The 19,831-nt window shown below is 40.4% G+C and overlaps 1 protein-coding gene across 1 annotated transcript; it reads right to left on the reverse strand.

The window, feature by feature from the left end:
* Positions 1 to 1,617: 1,617 nt before the first annotated feature.
* mei-41 (ATR serine/threonine kinase meiotic 41) lies at positions 1,618 to 16,858 on the reverse strand. The gene is made up of 6 exons (XM_073980613.1): positions 16,476 to 16,858; positions 13,998 to 16,404; positions 13,638 to 13,931; positions 6,245 to 10,468; positions 2,001 to 2,726; positions 1,618 to 1,944 (listed from the first exon to the last, which is right to left on the reverse strand). The coding sequence occupies exons 1-6, from the start codon at positions 16,703 to 16,705 to the stop codon at positions 1,819 to 1,821; spliced, it is 8,007 nt and encodes a 2,668-aa protein (XP_073836714.1). The 5' UTR covers positions 16,706 to 16,858; the 3' UTR covers positions 1,618 to 1,818.
* Between the last annotated feature and the right edge of the window lie 2,973 nt (positions 16,859 to 19,831).

The raw sequence follows: 19,831 nt of genomic DNA on the forward strand, positions 1-19,831 counted from the left end.
AAAATATTTTTAAAAATCCACGAGCCTTGGTAGTTGCCCTAAAAATATTTTTAAAAATCCACGAGCCTTGGTAGTTGCCCTAAAAATATTTTTAAAAATCCACGAGCCTTGGTAGTTGCCCTGAAAATATTTTTAAAAATCCACGAGCCTTGGTAGTTGCCCTAAAAATATTTTTAAAAATCCACGAGCCTTGGTAGTTGCCCTAAAAATATTTTTAAAAATCCACGAGCCTTGGTAGTTGCCCTAAAAATATTTTTAAAAATCCACGAGCCTTGGTAGTTGCCCTAAAAATATTTTTAAAAATCCACGAGCCTTGGTAGTTGCCCTAAAAATATTTTTAAAAATCCACGAGCCTTGGTAGTTGCCCTAAAAATATTTTTAAAAATCCACGAGCCTTGGTAGTTGCCCTAAAAATATTTTTAAAAATCCACGAGCCTTGGTAGTTGCCCTAAAAATATTTTTAAAAATCCACGAGCCTTGGTAGTTGCCCTAAAAATATTTTTAAAAATCCACGAGCCTTGGTAGTTGCCCTAAAAATATTTTTAAAAATCCACGAGCCTTGGTAGTTGCCCTAAAAATATTTTTAAAAATCCACGAGCCTTGGTAGTTGCCCAAAAATTATTTTTAAAAATCCACGAGCCTTGGTAGTTGCCCTAAAAATATTTTTAAAAATCCACGAGCCTTGGTAGTTGCCCTAAAAATATTTTTAAAAATCCACGAGCCTTGGTAGTTGCCCTAAAAATATTTTTAAAAATCCACGAGCCTTGGTAGTTGCCCTAAAAATATTTTTAAAAATCCACGAGCCTTGGTAGTTGCCCTAAAAATATTTTTAAAAATCCACGAGCCTTGGTAGTTGCCCTAAAAATATTTTTAAAAATCCACGAGCCTTGGTAGTTGCCCTAAAAATATTTTTAAAAATCCACGAGCCTTGGTAGTTGCCCTAAAAATATTTTTAAAAATCCACGAGCCTTGGTAGTTGCCCTAAAAATATTTTTAAAAATCCACGAGCCTTGGTAGTTGCCCTAAAAATATTTTTAAAAATCCACGAGCCTTGGTAGTTGCCCTAAAAATATTTTTAAAAATCCACGAGCCTTGGTAGTTGCCCTACAAATATTTTTAAAAATCCACGAGCCTTGGTAGTTGCCCTAAAAATATTTTTAAAAATCCACGAGCCTTGGTAGTTGCCCTAAAAATATTTTTAAAAATCCACGATCCTTTGTAGACGTCCTAAAAATATTTTTAAAAATCCACGAGCCTTTGTAGATGCCCTAAAAATATTTTTAAAAATTCACGAGCCGTTGTAGACGCCCTAGAAATATTTTTAAAAATCCACGAGCTTTTGTAGGTGCGGTAAAAATATTTTTAAAAATCCACGAGCCTTTGTAGGTGCGGTAAAAATATTTTGAAAAGTCCACGAGCCTTTTTCAACTCGTTTCCACACTTTTTCATTGCGAAGGAAGATTGGGTTTTATAACAAATAAATTGTTCCTCGATTGTCCATTTTGTTCCATGCATACCTTTGATAGATATAATGAATATATATTCAATTTTTTCTCGAAGACCTCTATGCAGATGGGTCTCCACTTAGTATCAATAATAATTGGAATGTGCACTTCGTTTTTAAAGATTCATATAAAAATTCATTGTTTTTATTTCATAAATTCATAAAAAAACTTAACATTAGTTATTTTAAATCCAATCCATACCCTGGCTCAGATTCATGACTTGCGGAGTTCTGACTTCTTCCCTTTTAACAACCTAACCTAACATTTTTTTCGTATAAAAAAGTAACAACAGATCTTAAATTAAAAATACATTTCAAATATAGGAACCCCAGCCTATATACATGGCTGCCAAGTTATCCAAATCAGTGGCTTCATTGATAAGGAAATTGACATGGCCCTCGGTGGACAGGGGAATACTGAAACCCTGGGTTCTCTTGACCTGAAAAAAAGACAATTATTGCAAAACGGCATTAATAACATCCCTTGGCTACTTACATAACCCTGCAACCTCTCCTCAATCCTCTTCACATCCAACATGGCCTTTGGATCGGTTACCTCCAAATTGTTATTGGTTTTCTTTGTTTTCAAACGATCAATGACCCCAATATCGTAGACAAAAGGCCTCAGCACCGACATTAGGGTCTTTGATTCTCCTTTCAGTAGCCTCAAAGTGATTTCACAACATTTCCTAAAAAGACCCTCCACTCCCAGTGGACCCATTGCAAATGTCATATTGTGTGTCAAACGGAATGGTACCAATTCAGGATAAGCAAACGATTCTCCCTGATTGAAGAGACAATTAAAGTCCACATGTACTGCATCACCATTTGTCTCATCGAAGAGGATATTTTCACCATGACGATCACCCAGTCCCAGAATGTAACCCACCATAGACATAACAGATGTGGTTTTTACATACGAACTGCGAGCCTGATACCAGCTATGGGGTGAATGGAATCGCTGTCTAAACCATTCATGGAAAACGGGAGGATTGCGTGCCAACAACTCTTGGAAAACTGCTCGCTTCTTTTCAATTGGATCCGTTTTGGGTAGAGCATATTGTCGTATATTACGATCGGGAATGCCTAGGCCTCGCATGCGATATATGCCTGTACAAATGCCACGGAAGGAGTTTAAGTTGGGTAGCCATTCAACCAGTCCACATTCCTCGTTGAAGGGTATGGCGGCATAGGTGCGAATCCGAAGATGGCGATGACGGGCCTGGAAAAAAAGAAAATTGAAACTAAGACAAATGGAAAAGAAGACGAAGATTTTGGTAAAATAGTTGACCTCAAAAGTTGTCTTTTGGAGACCTCTGTCAATTAGGGACCTCATAAGAGGTCCTCTATGAAAAAGAGAACCTCAAAAGATGTCTTCTATGGAATAGGGAACCTAATCCGAGGACTTCTGTGGAATGGGGGACTTCATCAGGTCTTCCATTGAATCGGGGACCTCATCAGAGGCCTTCTATTGAATACGGGACCTCATCAGAGGTTTTCTATGGAATAGGGTACCTTATCAGAGGTCTTCTATAGAGTAGGGAAGCTCATAGGAGGAGTTCTATGGAATAGGGGAACCCATGAGAGGTCATCTATGGATAGGGGACCTCATCAGAGGTCTTCTATGGAATAGGGGACGTCATCAGAGGTCATCTATGGAGTAGGGAACTTCATCAGAGGTCTTTTATGGAATAGTGGACCTCAAAAGAGGTCTTCTATGGAGTAGGGAACCTTTTAAAAGCTCATACATGGAATTGGGAACCTCATCAGAGGTATTCTATGGAATAGGGGACCTCATCAGAGATCTTCTATGAAATAGGGGACCTCATCAGAGGTCTTCTATGGAATGGGGACCTCATCAGAGATCTTATATGGAGTAGGGAACCTCATAAGAGGTCTTCTATGGAATAGGGAACCTCATCAGAAGTCTTCTGTGGAATAGGAGACTTCATAAGAGGTCCTCTAGGAAATAGGGAACCTCATAAGATGTCTTCTATGGAATAGGGGACCTCCTCAGAGGCCTTCTATGGAATACGGGAACTCATCAGAGGTTTTCTTTAGAATAGGGGACCTTGTCAGAGGTCTTCTATAGAGTAGGGAACCTCATAAGAGGACTTCTGTGGAAAAGGGGACCTCATCAGAGGTCATCTATGGATAGGGGACCTCATCAGAGGTATTCTATGGAATAGGGAACCTCATTAGAGGTCGTCTATGGAATAGCTGACCTCATCAGAGGTCTTCTATGGAGTAGGGAACTTCATAAGAGGTCTTCTATGGAATAGTGGACCTCAAAAAAGGTCTTCTATGGAATAGGAGACCGCATCAAAAGTCTTTTATGGAATAGGGTACCTAATCCGAGGACTTCTGTGGAATGAGGGACTTCATCAAGTCTTCCATTGAATCGGGGACCTCATCAGAGGCCTTCTATTGAGTACGGGACCTCATCAGAGGTTTTCTATGGAATAGGGTACCTTATCAGAGGTCGTCTATAGAGTAGGGAACCTCATAGGAGGAGTTCTATGGAATGGGGGAACTCATGGGAGGTCATCTATGGATAGGGGACCTCATCAGAGGTATTCTATGGAATAGGGGACCTCATCAGAGGTCTTCTATGGAATAGGGGACGTTATCAGATGTCTTCTGTGGAGTAGGGAACTTCATCAGAGGTCTTTTGTGGAATAGTGGACCTCAAAAGAGGTCTTCTATGGAGTAGGGAACCTTTTAAAAGCTCCTACATGGAATTGGGAACCTGATCAGAGGTATCCTGTGGAATAGGGGACCTCATCAGAGATCTTCTATGGAATAGGGGACCTCATCAGAGGTATTCTATGGAATAGGAGACCTCATCAAAAGTCTTCTATGGAATAGGGGTCCTCATCAGAGGTCTTCTATGAAATAGGGGACCTCATCAGAGGTCTTCTATGGAATGGGGAACTGATCAGAGATCTTATATGGAGTAGGGAACCTCATAACAGGTCTTCTATGGAATAGGGGACCTCATCAGAAGTCTTCTGTGGAATAGGAGACTTCATAAGAGGTCCTCTAGGAAATAGGGAACCTCATAAGATGTCTTCTATGGAATAGGGGACCTCATCAGAGGTCTTCTATGGAATAGGGGACCTTATCAGAGGTCTTCTATGGAATAGGGAACCTCAAAAGAAGTCTCCTACGGAATAGGGACCTCATCAGACTTCTTCTATGGAATAGGGGACCTCATCAGAGGTCTTCTATGGAGGAGGGGACCTCATCAGAGGTCTTCTATGGAATAGGGGACCTCATCAGAGGTCTTCTATGGAATAGGGGACCTCATCAGAGGTCTTCTATGGAATAGGGGACCACAAAGGAGGTCTTCTATGGAGTAGGGAACGTTAGAAAAGGTCCTCAATGGAATAGGGAACCTCAGAAGAGCTCTTCTATGGAATAAGGGACCTCATAAAAGGTATTTTATGGAATAGGGGACCTCATCAGAGGTCTTCTATGGAATAGGGAACCTCATCAGAGGTCTTCTATGGAATTTTATGGAATAGGGGACCTCATCAGATGTCTTCTATGGAATAGGGGACCTTATAAGAGGACTTCTATGGAATAGGAGACCTCATTCGAGGCCTTCTATGGAATAGAGGACCTCATCAGAGGTATTCAATGGAATAGGGGACCTCATCAGAGATCTTCTATGGAATAGGGGACCTCACCAAAGGTCTTCTATGGAATAGGAGACCTCATCAAAAGTCTTCTATGGACTAGGGGACCTCATTAGAGGTCTTCTATGAAATAGGGGACCTCATCAGAGGTCTTCTATGGAATAGGGGAACTCATCAGAGGTCCTCTATGGAATAGCAGACCTCTTATGAGGTCTTCTATGGTATAGGAGACCTCGTAGGAGCTCTTCTATCGAATAGGAGTCCTCGTAGGAGCTCTTCTATGGTATAGGAGATCTCGTAGGAGGTCTTCTGGGGAATAGGAGAGCTGGTATGAGGTCTTCTATAGAATAGGGGACCTCATTAGAGGTCCTCTTTGGATAGGGGACCTCATCAGAGGTATTCTATGGAATAGGGGACCTCATCAGGGGTCTTCTATGAAATAGGGGACCTCAATGGAGGTCTTCTATGGATTAGGGAACTTCATAAGAGCTCTTCTATGGAATAGTGGACCTCAAAAGAGGTCTTCTATGGAGTAGGGAACCGTTTCATAGCTCCTCCATGGAATTGGGAACCTCATCAGAGGTCTTCTATGGAATAGGGGACCTCATCAGGGTCTTCTATGGAATAAGGGACCTCATAAGAGGTCTTTTATGGAATAGGGGACCTCATCAGAGGTCTTCTATGGAATAGAGGACCTTATCAGAGGTGTTCTTTGGAATACGGGACCTCTTCAGAGGTCTTCTATGGAATGGGGGACCTCATCAGAGGTCTTCTATGGAGTAGGGAACCTCATAAGAGGTCTTCTATGAAATAGGGGACCTCATCAGAGGTCTTATATGGAGTAGGGAACTTCATAAGAGGTCTTCTATGGAGTAGGGAACTTCATAAGAGGTCTTCTATGGAGTAGGGAAGCTCCTAAGAGGTTTTATATAAAATAGGAGACCTATTAAGATGTCTTCAATAGAATAGGAGACCTCCTAAGAGGTCTTCTACAGGTCTTCTGTATAATATGAGACCTCCTAAAAGGTCTTATATTGAATAGCAGGCCTCCTAAGAGGTCTTCTATAAGAAAACTATTTTAAATTTCTTTACTTCTTACCTGTGGATCCTGATGCAAATACCGCTTAACCAAACCATTAAATTCCATAAGTCGGAAATCTTTGCGCAGATCATCCTTCGGCTTCACCATAACATTATAGGCCTTGCCATCACTGCATTCAATGGTTATCTTTTTGGGTTTGGCGGCGGAACGCAACACCACCACTTCTTCGGATATGCCACAAATAAAAACACCATTGGGGAAGGGATAACTGGGTACAGCCGCTTGCATTGTAACATCTGGTGTGGGATTTACCGAAACTGAGGTGGCATTCAAACACTCGGTGGCCGTTTGTGAGGTTATGGGGAATGAGGCTTGCATATATTTTTCAAATGGCAACATAATATTGGAGAATTTTGGATCGGCAAAAAGTTGAGGCAACTGGCGCACCAGGGTACTGAGCTGGTATGTGCGATCAAAGGGTATGTCCTTGTTGGTTAATTCAATGAGACGTTCGGCCAGGATGTTGAAGTCGTTGAGTAGTTTTTGGAAACTGGTTTTGTTGAGGCGGGCATCGGTTAGTATGAGGCGAGATCTTTTGATTCTGGTTGTGTGACAGGATTTTATGATGGGCAGCAACATCCACAGCGATTGATGTGGGAAGTGTTCTATGAGTTTGATGACAATGTTGCAGAGATTGCGAAAAACATCACCTGAGGGGTGGCAAATGCGACTTAGCAGTTGAGAGAAGGCTGTGTAGAACAGGGAGGTGGGTAGGACATTTACACAATTCATGATCATGTCATTCATTTTCTTGGCCAGATTTTGAAAGAGAGCCATTTTGGTGGCATTTATGCTGGAGGAGGAGGACGAGGATGTTTGTTGATCTGGGGCTGTTTGTGAGGCCAGGTGGGATGTAAAATCCAACCATATGCTGAGTATGCGCGGTAAAGATTGGTAGACATGTGAATGGCCATATTTCAGGGACTTGGCATAGTAGAGCATAATATCCACGAGCAGGGTACAACCACTGTCACATTCCTTTTGTTCACGATTATAGGACTCGTAGATTTTCTCCATATATTGGGCATAGTGCAGTAGACATTTTTCGGAGGTACGATTTGCGACCAGAGCTTCCTTGAAGTATTGTAAATTCAGTTCGGAACAAATGTTCATGGACTCGGCATTAAAGGTGGCCTGCAAGAACTTGGCCTCGGCATAAATATTGCGCTTGGGTGCCTCCAGGCGTTTGATATCCCCGTTGCAGTGGCCCTCCAGGGCATTAATGTTGTCTTGCAGCAGTTTAAAGCAATTGGTTTGATCTCCCTTTTGCCATAACAGCTTGGCCTTCTCTAGGAAGAGCGTTGCCGGTTTATAGGGTTCAGCCTTCATCATGGATATTTCGGCCTGTTGTAGACAACCTGATTCACGATTCATTTGTATGCTGCGCAGCCATAGCTTGACAATTTGTTCGTTAATAATGCTATTGATGGGATTGAGTAGATCTTGCTGGGATCGCACTTGGGAATTTTTAAAATTTTGTTGTAAAATTCTTTGGGTCTCCAAGAGGAGATTACGACGGAAACACATGACCTCTAAAATTCGGGCTGAGGGTTCCAATATCACTAGTCTGGCATCCCAATTGCTGAAGAATTCTTGCAAATTTTGGAGGCAATTATCTTTGAGGTTATGTAGCTCATTGCTGCCTTCGCTGAGGCAGACTTTTTTAAGGTTATCATTTAGTTTGTTCAACAAATTCTTGTTCTTCTCCACCTCATTGAGCAAATGCAATCTTGTGGCCTCATCATAGGAATGTGTGTAAGAGTTCCCAGTCACTCCCGAACAGGAACGCATGCTGGCCACAATGTGGGAACGTATGTTGTCCAATTGTTCCCCAAAGAAATCATCTTCCAAAGAACTTGAGGGCTGTCTGAACAACAAAAAGGCCTCGGCACATTGTATGTTCCAGTTACTGGTTTTGCTTTTCACTGCCGTATCCTCCAGTAGCTCTTGCAGCTCATCATAACGTCCCAAACGCCAAAGTAGCTCCGTTTTACATTCCTTAAAGTAGTCATCGTTGTATTGATCCGCCAATTTCTCCCACAAACCATCAATGATAAGCAAGGCCGTCTCCGGGGTATCGGTCCTCAGGTAACATTGTATAATACCGCTCACATGATCTTGGCTAATTTGGGCATCTCCCTTCAGCAGTAGCTGCTGATAGCAATTAATGGTTTCCTGGGGCCTATCCACCAAACGATTTACCAAAATCTCCTCCTCCAACGACAAATCGGTTTCCTTGACAAACACCGCCCCCTCCACCGAATCGGAATCCATCAATTTTCCATGGATCTCAATTAAATAGGACAATTGTTCCTGTAACCTTTTGGCAGGTTTCTCCTCAATATATTCCTCCAAATATAGCAAAGCCCTGGCATATTCTCCCGAATTATAGTTGGCCTTGGAAATGAGGGCCTTGTTGAATTTCTTCAGGAACTCATCAATGTTTTTATATTTCACATCTTCCTGGCGAAACTTGCCGCCCATCATATTCTGTTTTTGCCATTCGCGGATCCAGCGTTTGAGGAAATCTATTTGCTCCGAACACAATTTGGTACAGGTTTGGGTTACCGTTTCCAAGGCATCAAATTGTTCCGAGGCCCCAACACCTAACACCGAGGCATTAGTGGCACCTCCTAACCCACCTGTTCCTCCTCCTCCCGAGCTATTCACCTTATCCGCCGAGTATTTACTCGACTTAAACTCCTTGAAACCTCCCACATCCACACGCCCCGACAAGGTGGCATCACGATTACAAAAATTAAACACCGCCATAAATTCCTCATAGATTTCCACCTCCTTGCCCTCCTCACACTCCTGCAGGACATGCAATAGAATATAAGGAAAGAATATCGACAGCATCTTACTATCCCTCTTCATACTGGGCTTATAGGAATTCAGCAAACGCCTGGTATCATCGGTTTGCACCCACTCAATAAGTCTACAGGCCCAGGCAAAGGACCACTCCTCATAAGACCGGCACAAGCTGCTGTTAAACAAGGGATGCTCACTAATCTTCTTATCTCTCCTCGAGCCTGTATAACACGAAGACAACAAAGGCTCCATTATCTGCTGCATCCTGGTCGGCAAGGCATCCCAAACATTCAACTTCTTACTTTCCCTGGGGGATATACCAAACACCGCCAATGTCTCTTGTATGGCCAAAGAAAAATTATCCACATATTTCGAGTCCTTTTGAAACTGATAGGCCCTACACAGCTCCGTCAAGGCCATAATGGCAAAATCATCGGTGTGCATGCTCAGCGATATCTCTGTGCTCTCCATAAACGAAAAATTCGCCGACATATAACTGGGGTCAATGGCCCCCAATTCTCCCAGGCACTTTGCCGAGGCCAAATGGATATTGCGATCTTCATGTCTGCAACCCTTAATCACCTCATCCACAATCCTCTCAATCAAAGGATTCAGCGGTATGGTATCCAATATCATGTGGTTAATCTCACTCCTATACCGATTTATAAAGCTGCCCAAATAATCCAAGCCATAAATCCTCACTTGGCTATTTTCATTGCAAATTTGATTATAAAGAAAACTCAACTTCTCGGCAATATCTTCTCCGCCCTCCAACTTCAATAACTCCGTTTGCCTTGCCATAGATTGCCTGATCACAGGCCTAACCTGCTTGGTATCCTTCAAAAAATACAAATCCGAAATGTGCGAACCCAACAGGCTACCACTTTTCAATATCAAAAATTCATAAATATCATTAATCTCCTGCTCATAGTGCTCCACCAAGGGCTGTAGCGAAGCCACAATGCGACTCAGTGATGGTCCCAACTCCTCAATATTCACAGTGTGCAGGAAAATATTCCATATTTTTAGACAAATATTTTGCAGATTTTTATCATCCAGAGTGAGAACAAAACTCAACATGGCTATGATTTTGAAGCGGAATTGTGTCACATTGTTGGGTCCTATCAAACGCATAATTTGTCCCAAACTATAGAGGGTCTCTTCTTTGAGTGGCTTTTCAAAGTACGGCTCCGAGAGGCAGGTTTGGAAATAGGTTATCACACCCAAGAAACGATCGGCAATGAAATTGGAGAATTCGTGGGTAGAACTTTTGAAGGAGCGCAAACTGGTGGACGATGATGCAGAAGCGGTGTTGGAACCTCCCACCTCATTGGGTAAGAGGCACGAAAATGCTTGCATTACAAAGGTGGGACTCCGGTTGAAATAGACCAAGAATTCAGAGACGGTTTGCTGGAGGGAAAGGAGAAAAAAAAATTAAATGGGGTTTAAATATACTAAAGGAAGTCATTGATGACTACAATGTCAGTAAAAAATGACTAAAAAGGAAGTCAAAAATGGGTATTATGGAAATCTGCAATGATTTTTATTGAAGTCAGCCATGACCTCTTTGAAAGTCAGTTATGACTTCTTTGAAAGTCAGTTATGACTGCTATGGAAGTCTACTGGTTGACTTCTAAAGACTTCCATTAAAGTCGCCTATGACGTCCAAAGAAGTCAATGATGACTTCCACAGAAGTCACTTATGACTTCCTTAGAAGTCACTTATAGCTTCCATAGAAGTCACTGATGACTTCCATAGAAATCAGTGATGACTTCTATAGAAGTCACAACTGACATCCATAGTAGTCTCTGATAACTTCCACAGAAATCACTAAAGACTTCCCTAGAAGTCACTAAAGACTTCCGTAGAAGTCACTGATGACTTCTACAGAAGTTAGTTATGACTTCCATAGAATTCATAGATGACTTCCATAAAAGTCAGTTATGAGTTCTACAGACGTCACTGGTGACTTCCACAGCGGTCATAGATGACTTCAACAGAAGCCACAGATGTCTTCCATAGAAGTCAGTGACTTCTGTTATGACTGATGACTATAGAAGTCACTGATGACTTCCGTAAAAGTCAGTTATAAATTCTATGGAAGTCAACCAAGACTACCATAAAATTCTGCTATGACTGATGACCATAGAAGCCACTGATGACTTCCACAGAAGCCATTGATGACTTCCACAGAAGTCATAGATGACTTCCACAGAAGTCATAGATGACTTCCACAGAAGTCATAGATGACTTCCACAGAAGTCATAGATGACTTCCACAGAAGTCATAGATGACTTCCACAGAAGTCATAGATGACTTCCACAGAAGTCATAGATGACTTCCACAGAAGTCATAGATGATTTCCACAGAATCATAGATGACTTAAAAGTTATATATGACTTCCAAAGAAGTCATAGATGACTCCCACATAAGTCATAGATGAAATCCACACACAATCCCACGGCATCTAGTTCTTCGTACCGGATTGACCCGAAACCATGGTGTTTCGGCCAGCGGCTGCCAACCCATTATCAAACCTATGCTTTTACGTAGGGTTCATGCTGCTACAACAACAACATGACATTCACACAAGTCATGGTTGATTTCAACACCAGTCGTAGATGACTTCCACAGAAGTCATAGATGCCTTTAACAGAAGTCGTAGATGATTTGCACAGAAGTCATATATACCTGCCACATAAGTCATAGATGACTTCCACCTAAGACATAGATGACTTCCAAAGAAGTCATAGATGACTTCCAAAGAAGTCATAGATGACTTCTACAGAAGTCATAGATGACTTCCACAGAAATCACAGATGACGTCCACAGAAATCAATGATAAGTTCCATTAAAGTCATAGAAGACTTCCATTGAAGTCAGTTATATGTTCCATAGAAGTCACTGATGACTTCCATAGAAGTTACAGATGACTTCCATAGAAGTTACAGATGACTTCGTTAGAAGTTACAGATAACTTCTACAGAAGTCACAAATGACTTCCGTAGAAATTACCGATGTCCTTCATAGAAGTCCATAGATGTAGCTGATGACTTCCATTGAAGTTATTGATAACTTGCCTTTAAATCTCTCATGACTTCCATAGAAGTCCCTCATGACTTCTACAGAAGTCACTGATGACTTCTACAGAAGTCACTGATGACTTCTACAGAAGTCACTGATGACTTCTACAGAAGTCACTGATGACTTCTACAGAAGTCACTGATGACTTCTACAGAAGTCGCTGATGACTTCTACAGAAGTCACTGATGACTTCCACAGGTGTCACTGATGACTTCTACAGAAGTCACTGATGACTTCTACAGAAGTCACTGATGACTTCTACAGAAGTCACTGATGACTTCTACAGAAGTCACTGATGGCTTCTACAGAAGTCACTGATGACTTCTACAGAAGTCACTGATGACTTCTACAGAAGTCACTGATGACTTCTACAGAAGTCACTGATGACTTCTACAGAAGTCACTGATGACTTCTACAGAAGTCACTGATGACTTCCACAGGTGTCACTGATGACTTCTACAGAAGTCACTGATGACTTCTACAGAAGTCACTGATGACTTCTACAGAAGTCACTGATGACTTCTACAGAAGTCACTGATGGCTTCTACAGAAGTCACTGATGACTTCTACAGAAGTCACTGATGACTTCTACAGAAGTCACTGATGACTTCTACAGAAGTCACTGATGACTTCTACAGAAGTCACTGATGACTTCTACAGAAGTCACTGATGACTTCCGATTGAAGTCGGTGAAGACTTCTACAGAAGCCGCTGATGACTTCCATAAAAGTCACTGATGACTTCTACAGAAGTCACTGATGACTTATACAGAAGTCACTGATGACTTCCACAGGTGTCACTGATGACTTCTACAGAAGTCACTGATGACTTCTACAGAAGTCACTGAGGACTTCTACAGAAGTCACTGAGGACTTCTACAGAAGTCACTGAGTACTTCTACAGAAGTCACTGAGGACTTCTACAGAAGTCACTGAGTACTTCTACAGAAGTCAATGAGGACTTCTACAGAAGTCACTGAGTACTTCTACAGAAGTCACTGAGGACTTCTACAGAAGTCACTGAGGACTTGTACGGAAGTCACTGATGACTTCTACAGAAGTCGCTGATGACTTCTACAGAAGTCACTGATGACTTCTACAGAAGTCACTGATGACTTCCACAGGTGTCACTGATGACTTCTATAAAAGTCACTGATGACTTCTATAAAAGTCACTGATGACTTCTACAGAAGTCACTGATGAATTCTACAGTAGTCACTGAGGACTTCTACAGAAGTCACTGATGACTTCTACAGAAGTCAGTGAGGACTTCTACAGAAGTCAATGAGGACTTCTACAGAAGTCACTGATTACTTCTACAGAAGTCACTGATGACTTCTACAGAAGTCACTGATGACTTCTACAGAAGTCACTGATGACTTCTACAGAAGTCTCTGTTGACTTCTATGGAAATCTCTGTTGACGTCCATCGAATCTCTGTCAACTTCCATAGAAGTCTCTGGAAACTACAATAGAAGTCTACATACATACATACTTTAACATCAGTATTCATTAGCTTGCTCAGACTGGCTCCGGTACACTTTCCAATCAATTCAATGCAGCGATTGCCAATTTCCGGTTCCTCCGTCAAATAGATGTGGGTATATATTCGCAAAAAGGAAACAATAAAGAGATTATTAACCGGTTTGCGGGTTATTTTGGAGATGCTTATCAACAACCCTTTGCAGCGAGGTTCCTTGACACAATAGGGCAATATCATGGTGACCAACAAACGATAATATTTGCAAATGAACTCTTGGACACAGGCAAAGCCAAGCATTTTTGTGAACTGGAAGAGGAAGTAGATAATTAAGTTTTATAAAAAATGAAAGAAAAAAAAGAGTCCCTTACTTACCGCCTTTAGGGACCTGGTCATCCTCACACCTCGGCTGATGTAAACATAAATCATCAGCTTTACCATCAGATTGAGGGCATCACGTTTATACCAATTCCACAATTGTATGGGTTGTTTTTGATAGACCGAACACATTTCGGTGGCGTTGAGTATGGCCTCTTGCACCACCTTCGATTCGGGATGGATGAGATAGAAGAAAAACATTTTAAAGAAATGATATAGCCATAGCTCCGACAGCTGTTGACTTTGACTACAACTCGAGATAATTTGTAAAATAGTTTGTTGATGATGGAGTTGAGTTTCCGCAGATTGTTGGGGTTTCAGTGATTCGATGATGTGGCTCAAAATGTTGGCTGAAATTTCCTTTAAAAATTCAGGATTTTCCGAAATGCATTTACTGAGTATCGGCGTCACTGTGGCCAGATGTAAGGAGGTTTTGTTATCCGCCGAGGGAAAAAGTGACTTGAGGAAGTTATCACCAATGGCCTGGCGACAGAAATCCAAATGTTGGGTGATAAATTCCATTTGAGGATTTGTGAAAAATTCCTGCAAAAGATATTGTTTCATTTTGCTGGGCATTTCTATGGTATTGCAGGAAGAGGAAGAGTTCAGGGCAACTTCCTTAAGAACGGCCATATGTTGTTGTTGAAAATCTTTTAGTTTCTTGTTCTCCTGGGATTTGTGATAGCACTGGCAACAGCTTAGCTGCGTTTCCAAAAGTTGAGGATAGTTGTGGGAACTTATTTGATGGACCTCTTTGAAGTATTTTTGTATTATCACAGTGGTATTGGTGGCATTAAGGCACGCAAATGTTTTCAGCATGGTAAGGAAGTATTGCTCCTCTTTGATATTCTTGGCCAAATCTTTGGCAATTTGTTCCGGTGTCAGCCACTCATTTACAACAAAGTTTTGTATATTCCGTGAAAATGCCGATAGCAAATGTCGATGGGAATTCCGTTCACCAAATACCCGCTTACCCAAATGCAATAATGTGTGACTTATGGTTTTGGTACAGGCTGGCAAAGTGTTTGGATTTAGTTGGCCCAAAATATCCAAGGCCAATTCGGAGGAATGCAACAAATCTCCCGGTGGTTCCTTTAGGGAAATGTCAATGTTTTGCAAGGGTTTCAATATTAAATCCATTAACTTTTCTTGTTGTTTGGAAGAAAACAGTTCCTTGAGGCTATGGGATTGCAGCAAGAGACCACATATAAGGACTTCATTTGGATTTATGGTTTTGGAATTGGTAGAGGTGACATTTGAGAGCCACGATTTCAGGGAATTTTTCAAAGAATCTACATTAAGACCCCCAACTTCCATGAAAACTGATTTCTCTGGAACTTCCTTCAGTTCTCCGACTGACTTTTGTTCTCTCCACACCATCAAGTGTTCCAATAGATAAAGAAAACTTAAATATTCAATAATATTGCCATAAACTTTCTTCAAATTCGAATCCTTGGCTTTAAAAGCTTCCCCTAGTTTCAATTCCAGATATCGCAACAAGTCAGCCAAATCATCTCTGTTCGTTGTTCTGGTCAAGTGTGGTGTCACTGCCCTCAAGACAAAGGGAAAAATCTCAGCATATTTCATAACAGCCTTGGAATATTTTGCCTCAAATTTCGAGGGACTCTTAAGGTTCTCCACAAACAAGGCAAATATGAAATCCATCAATGCTCCAACCACCTCCTTAAGGCGTGTCACATCCATTGCCTTTTGCAAGCCCTGCCATTGATGGACCTCATATAAATTCTCCATCAATTGAAAGCAGTGTCTTTCAATCAGCACCCTCTTCTCCAGTTGTGTGACAAATTTATAAAGTATTCTCAGAAGGGAGCAGGATTCTTCTATGAAATCTTCTAGATTATCTTGGCTAAGGCAATTATTCGCCAACCACATGGGGCAATAATTCCACATGGTGGTTAAAGATCTCAAAGACAATTCATATAGTCCCAGCATTTCCACCAATGACCATGTTCTTTCAAATACTCTGCCCACATACTGGAGGCAAATTAGTTTGGTTGGAAAATCACACACCTTCAATGCTTTGAAGATAACCAGTAAATTATTTTGAAATATTTTTGGAAAATTAATATAACCCACACAAAGACCATGGTGTAAAATTTGCATCAAAGCCTGGACAAACTCATCCAAATCGTCGCTGTTTATTTCAATTACGGGAAAATTGAAATTACCATCAATATCCCTTAATGACTCATGGTCTTCGGTGGAGAAGGCAGTGGTTTTCAACACCACATCCTCCATTGAGGTATCCAATTTGCCATACTGTTCGCATAGCTCTTCAATGGCATTCAAGTAGGCCTGCAATAACTTTTCAAACAGCACCACACGGTTAACCAAACAGGAGTTTAACAATTTCCTTTGGATCTTTAAATTTTTGCTAAAGAGCCTACAGAACAAAGACAGACAACAACAACATTAGTGTCAACAACAAATATTTGTATTTCAATCATTACTTACTCTCCCTCTGGAGCTTCCTGCAAATTCAAAGATCTCAGTAATTTATTAACCAACCACAATATAAATGCATCCTGGAATTTGTTGGTATTCGCTTTGAGGGAATGTCTTATCAGACTTGGCTCCTTACACAAAATATCATCGACAAACACTAATATATCAAGCAGGCCAGTTTCATCCCGATTTACCACGCTGTATAACAGCCTCCACATATCCTTACGTCGATCCGCCATAAGGAGTAACTGTTTGTTTGATTCCTAGGTAATATTTTGTCGTCATTCGGTAAAAATCCAAACAAATTCTTCCAATTTCTTTCGTTTCCTGATGTGAAATGTAAAAATTGCGCGCTATTTGGCTTAGCTCAAAATCAGCTGTGTTTTGTTTACATTAGAGTTGTGTAGTTCCGGAACGAACTAGTTCCAAGGAACTATTCCGGACGAAGAACTATTGGAACTATGTATCATGGTACAATAATAAGTCTGTCTGGTTACTTTCCCAGCAAGAACTTTCTCAGAGAGTAAGGGGTTTTTATTCTCTTTTGCTAGAAAATTGTAAAAAGTAAACAGACACCTTCCCAGCAAAAACCAGCAAGCAATCAGCTGACTTGCCAAAACAGAACAATTTGTCCGCCAACAAAGGAAGAAAACACTTTGTATTTTATTAAAAATAAAAAAGAAAATGAAACAAAAAAGTATTTTTCCACTTTACAAATTTGTTCTCCATAAAACAATACAATTAGACTACTCTATTTCCACAATAAAATTGTTTTTAATGTTCACAAACATAAATCAACAAAAAACTAAAAACAGCTGATTGATTGTTTTCAGGAAGAAGAAGAGCTTGCAAGTGCTTGCTAGAAGAAATTTGTCCAGCAAGAATTTGCAAACTCTCAGTAAAATAACTTTCAAAATGTCTCTCTCGAATCGCTCTCTTTTGCTGGATTTTTGTGTTAACAGAGGACATCCAGCAACACAGCTAATACAGGTAGCATTATCATGCCAGCTGATGGTAACATAAGCTTCGTTCCCGTACTTTTTAATAGTAAAACTCGTAAAAGAGAGAACTGTAAAAAAATTATTCTCACATAAAAGTTTTTTGAAATAATTCGGGAACGGAAAATACGTCAAAAAACAGGAACAAATGTCAAAGTCAGCGTAAAAGCCAATCAGACGCCGGCAACCACTACTATTTTTTACACGCTCAAATTGTTCGAGTAAAAAGTTTTTAAGGAGAGCGTAATGCCAAGTTTACACTTGCGCTCCAAAATCCACTGGATTTCACGAAATCCTGAAATACACCCCGGTGTTTATACTTATTTTTTCTTGATTTCACACATATCACAATGATCAAGGTAGATGCATATGCGCAGCTGATCGAACATGAATTTTTAAAACAAGTTGTTCTAAATTGAATTAATCGTCAAAAATATACGACAATATAGAACTTTACAACTTTATTTGGAAAATTATCGTAAAATTATGCATATATCGTATTAATTGTGTATAGCACGAACAAATGAAAAAATAAAAAATTATTTTATCGTTGAGACGTCATAATAATACATTTTAGCTGTGTTCCTTTACTTACCTGAGGTTACCATTTTAACCATTTGTTACCATTTTTAACCTGCAAAGTGTTCCTTAACCCCGAAAAGTGGCAAAACTGGAAGCAATTTTTAAGAGAGTGAGAGGGGAGAGAGAGCGAAAATGGCTTTCTCTTCTACCACAGGCTACCAGCAAAATTTCTGCAGGTAGAAAATGGCAGAACTGATTTTTCGACTTTTGTTTGACGATTATTTCACAAAATTTACGAAAAACCGAAGAAAAAGTCGAACACTGACAACACTAAATTAAAAACTGTGAAATGCTCCGAAGCCTGGGTACTTGCGCAAGCAGACATGGGCAGTGCTTGGTGTGTTTGAGAGAAAAATTCTTCGAAAGATCTACGGACCAATCTGCGTTGACGGTGAATATCGACGTCGCATGAACCACGAGCTGTATCTGCTGTACAACGACATCAATATTGTTAAGCGTATCGAGATGCAGCGATTGCGTTGGCTAGGCCATATCATAAGAATGAGCGATGATGACCCCGCTAAAAAGGTGTATAAACACGGACCGCTTGACGGTGCAGGCAGAATTGGCAGGCCAAGGAATAGATGGCGCAAACAAGTGGATGATGAGATGAAAAGGCGCGGTATTCCAGAGAGCGAAGCAACAAATAGAGAGAATTGGAGATCTTTTCTTAGTTCGGCCTATAGAACAAATGTTCTGTAATGGGCCAGCTAATGGGTACTTTACACGGTATGTTTTTTACATATGAGTTGTCACTTTGCATAAACATTTTGTATGGGAGAAGTGACAACTCATATGTAAAAAACATACCGTGTTAAGTACCCATAAGTAAGTAAGTAAGAAATAAAAGACGAAAATTGTTTTTTTATGTTTTTTTTTTGACATTGCTGCCGGATCTACCATTTTTCCGTTCCTTTACTTTTCTGGTAAAAATGTTCATGTGAGAGCAATTTTGAACAATTGTGACACTTTTCTCTTTTACCCACTCTTACCATTAAAAAAGTAAAGGAACAAAGCTTTTGATAGATAAAAGTTGTGCTCAGAACCTGCAAAATATTAGCACTTCCAGTGCTCAGAACCTGCAAAATATTTGCACTTTAGTGCTAAAAATGCGTTCCCGTACTCCGAAATCTAGCAAAACTTGCACTTCTCTTTAAACAAAAATAGGCGCCGAATAACACCCTCCTGTTTTCTGCATAAGCATGTTCATTGGTATCTAATATTACAGGTGATACGTTGGTTTTGACATTTCTGCTGGAGTTTTTGCAATTTCCGTAATTTTTCCGTTTCCGTTTTTTTAGGAAATTTGTATGGGGAAGCAATTTTTGACAATTCGCTCTATTTTCTAACATTACCATTAAAAAAATACGGAAACACAATAAAAAAATAACATTGTAACAAAGTAACTTAATATATTCACATTGTTTACAAATGTTTTTACTAACATTTTTTGTTGCAGCAATTTTCACATCTACCTTGTTTATTGTGAAAAGTACCAAAAGTGTTGCAACTTTTGGTACTTTTTTAGGCAAAAGCAAGATTGTATACCATGTGTACTGTGATTTCGATGTTGATTTCGCTGAAATCACGAAATGACATGATTTCATTTTTGTATGCGAAATCATGATACATTTTGCTTGATTCCGCGCGAAATCACGAAACGCCTTCGAAATCATGAAACGACGCCGAATGTAAACCAAGCATAATTCAGCGTCATTTTTGTTTAAAGAGAATTGAACATTTTACAACTTTTTGTGTACGGGAACGGTTTTTCGGGTAAAATCT

Source organism: Musca autumnalis, unplaced genomic scaffold (assembly GCF_047663935.1).
Source record: "Musca autumnalis isolate F117 unplaced genomic scaffold, ASM4766393v1 scaffold_4, whole genome shotgun sequence".
In the NCBI taxonomy this organism is placed as follows: Eukaryota; Metazoa; Arthropoda; class Insecta; order Diptera; family Muscidae; genus Musca; species Musca autumnalis.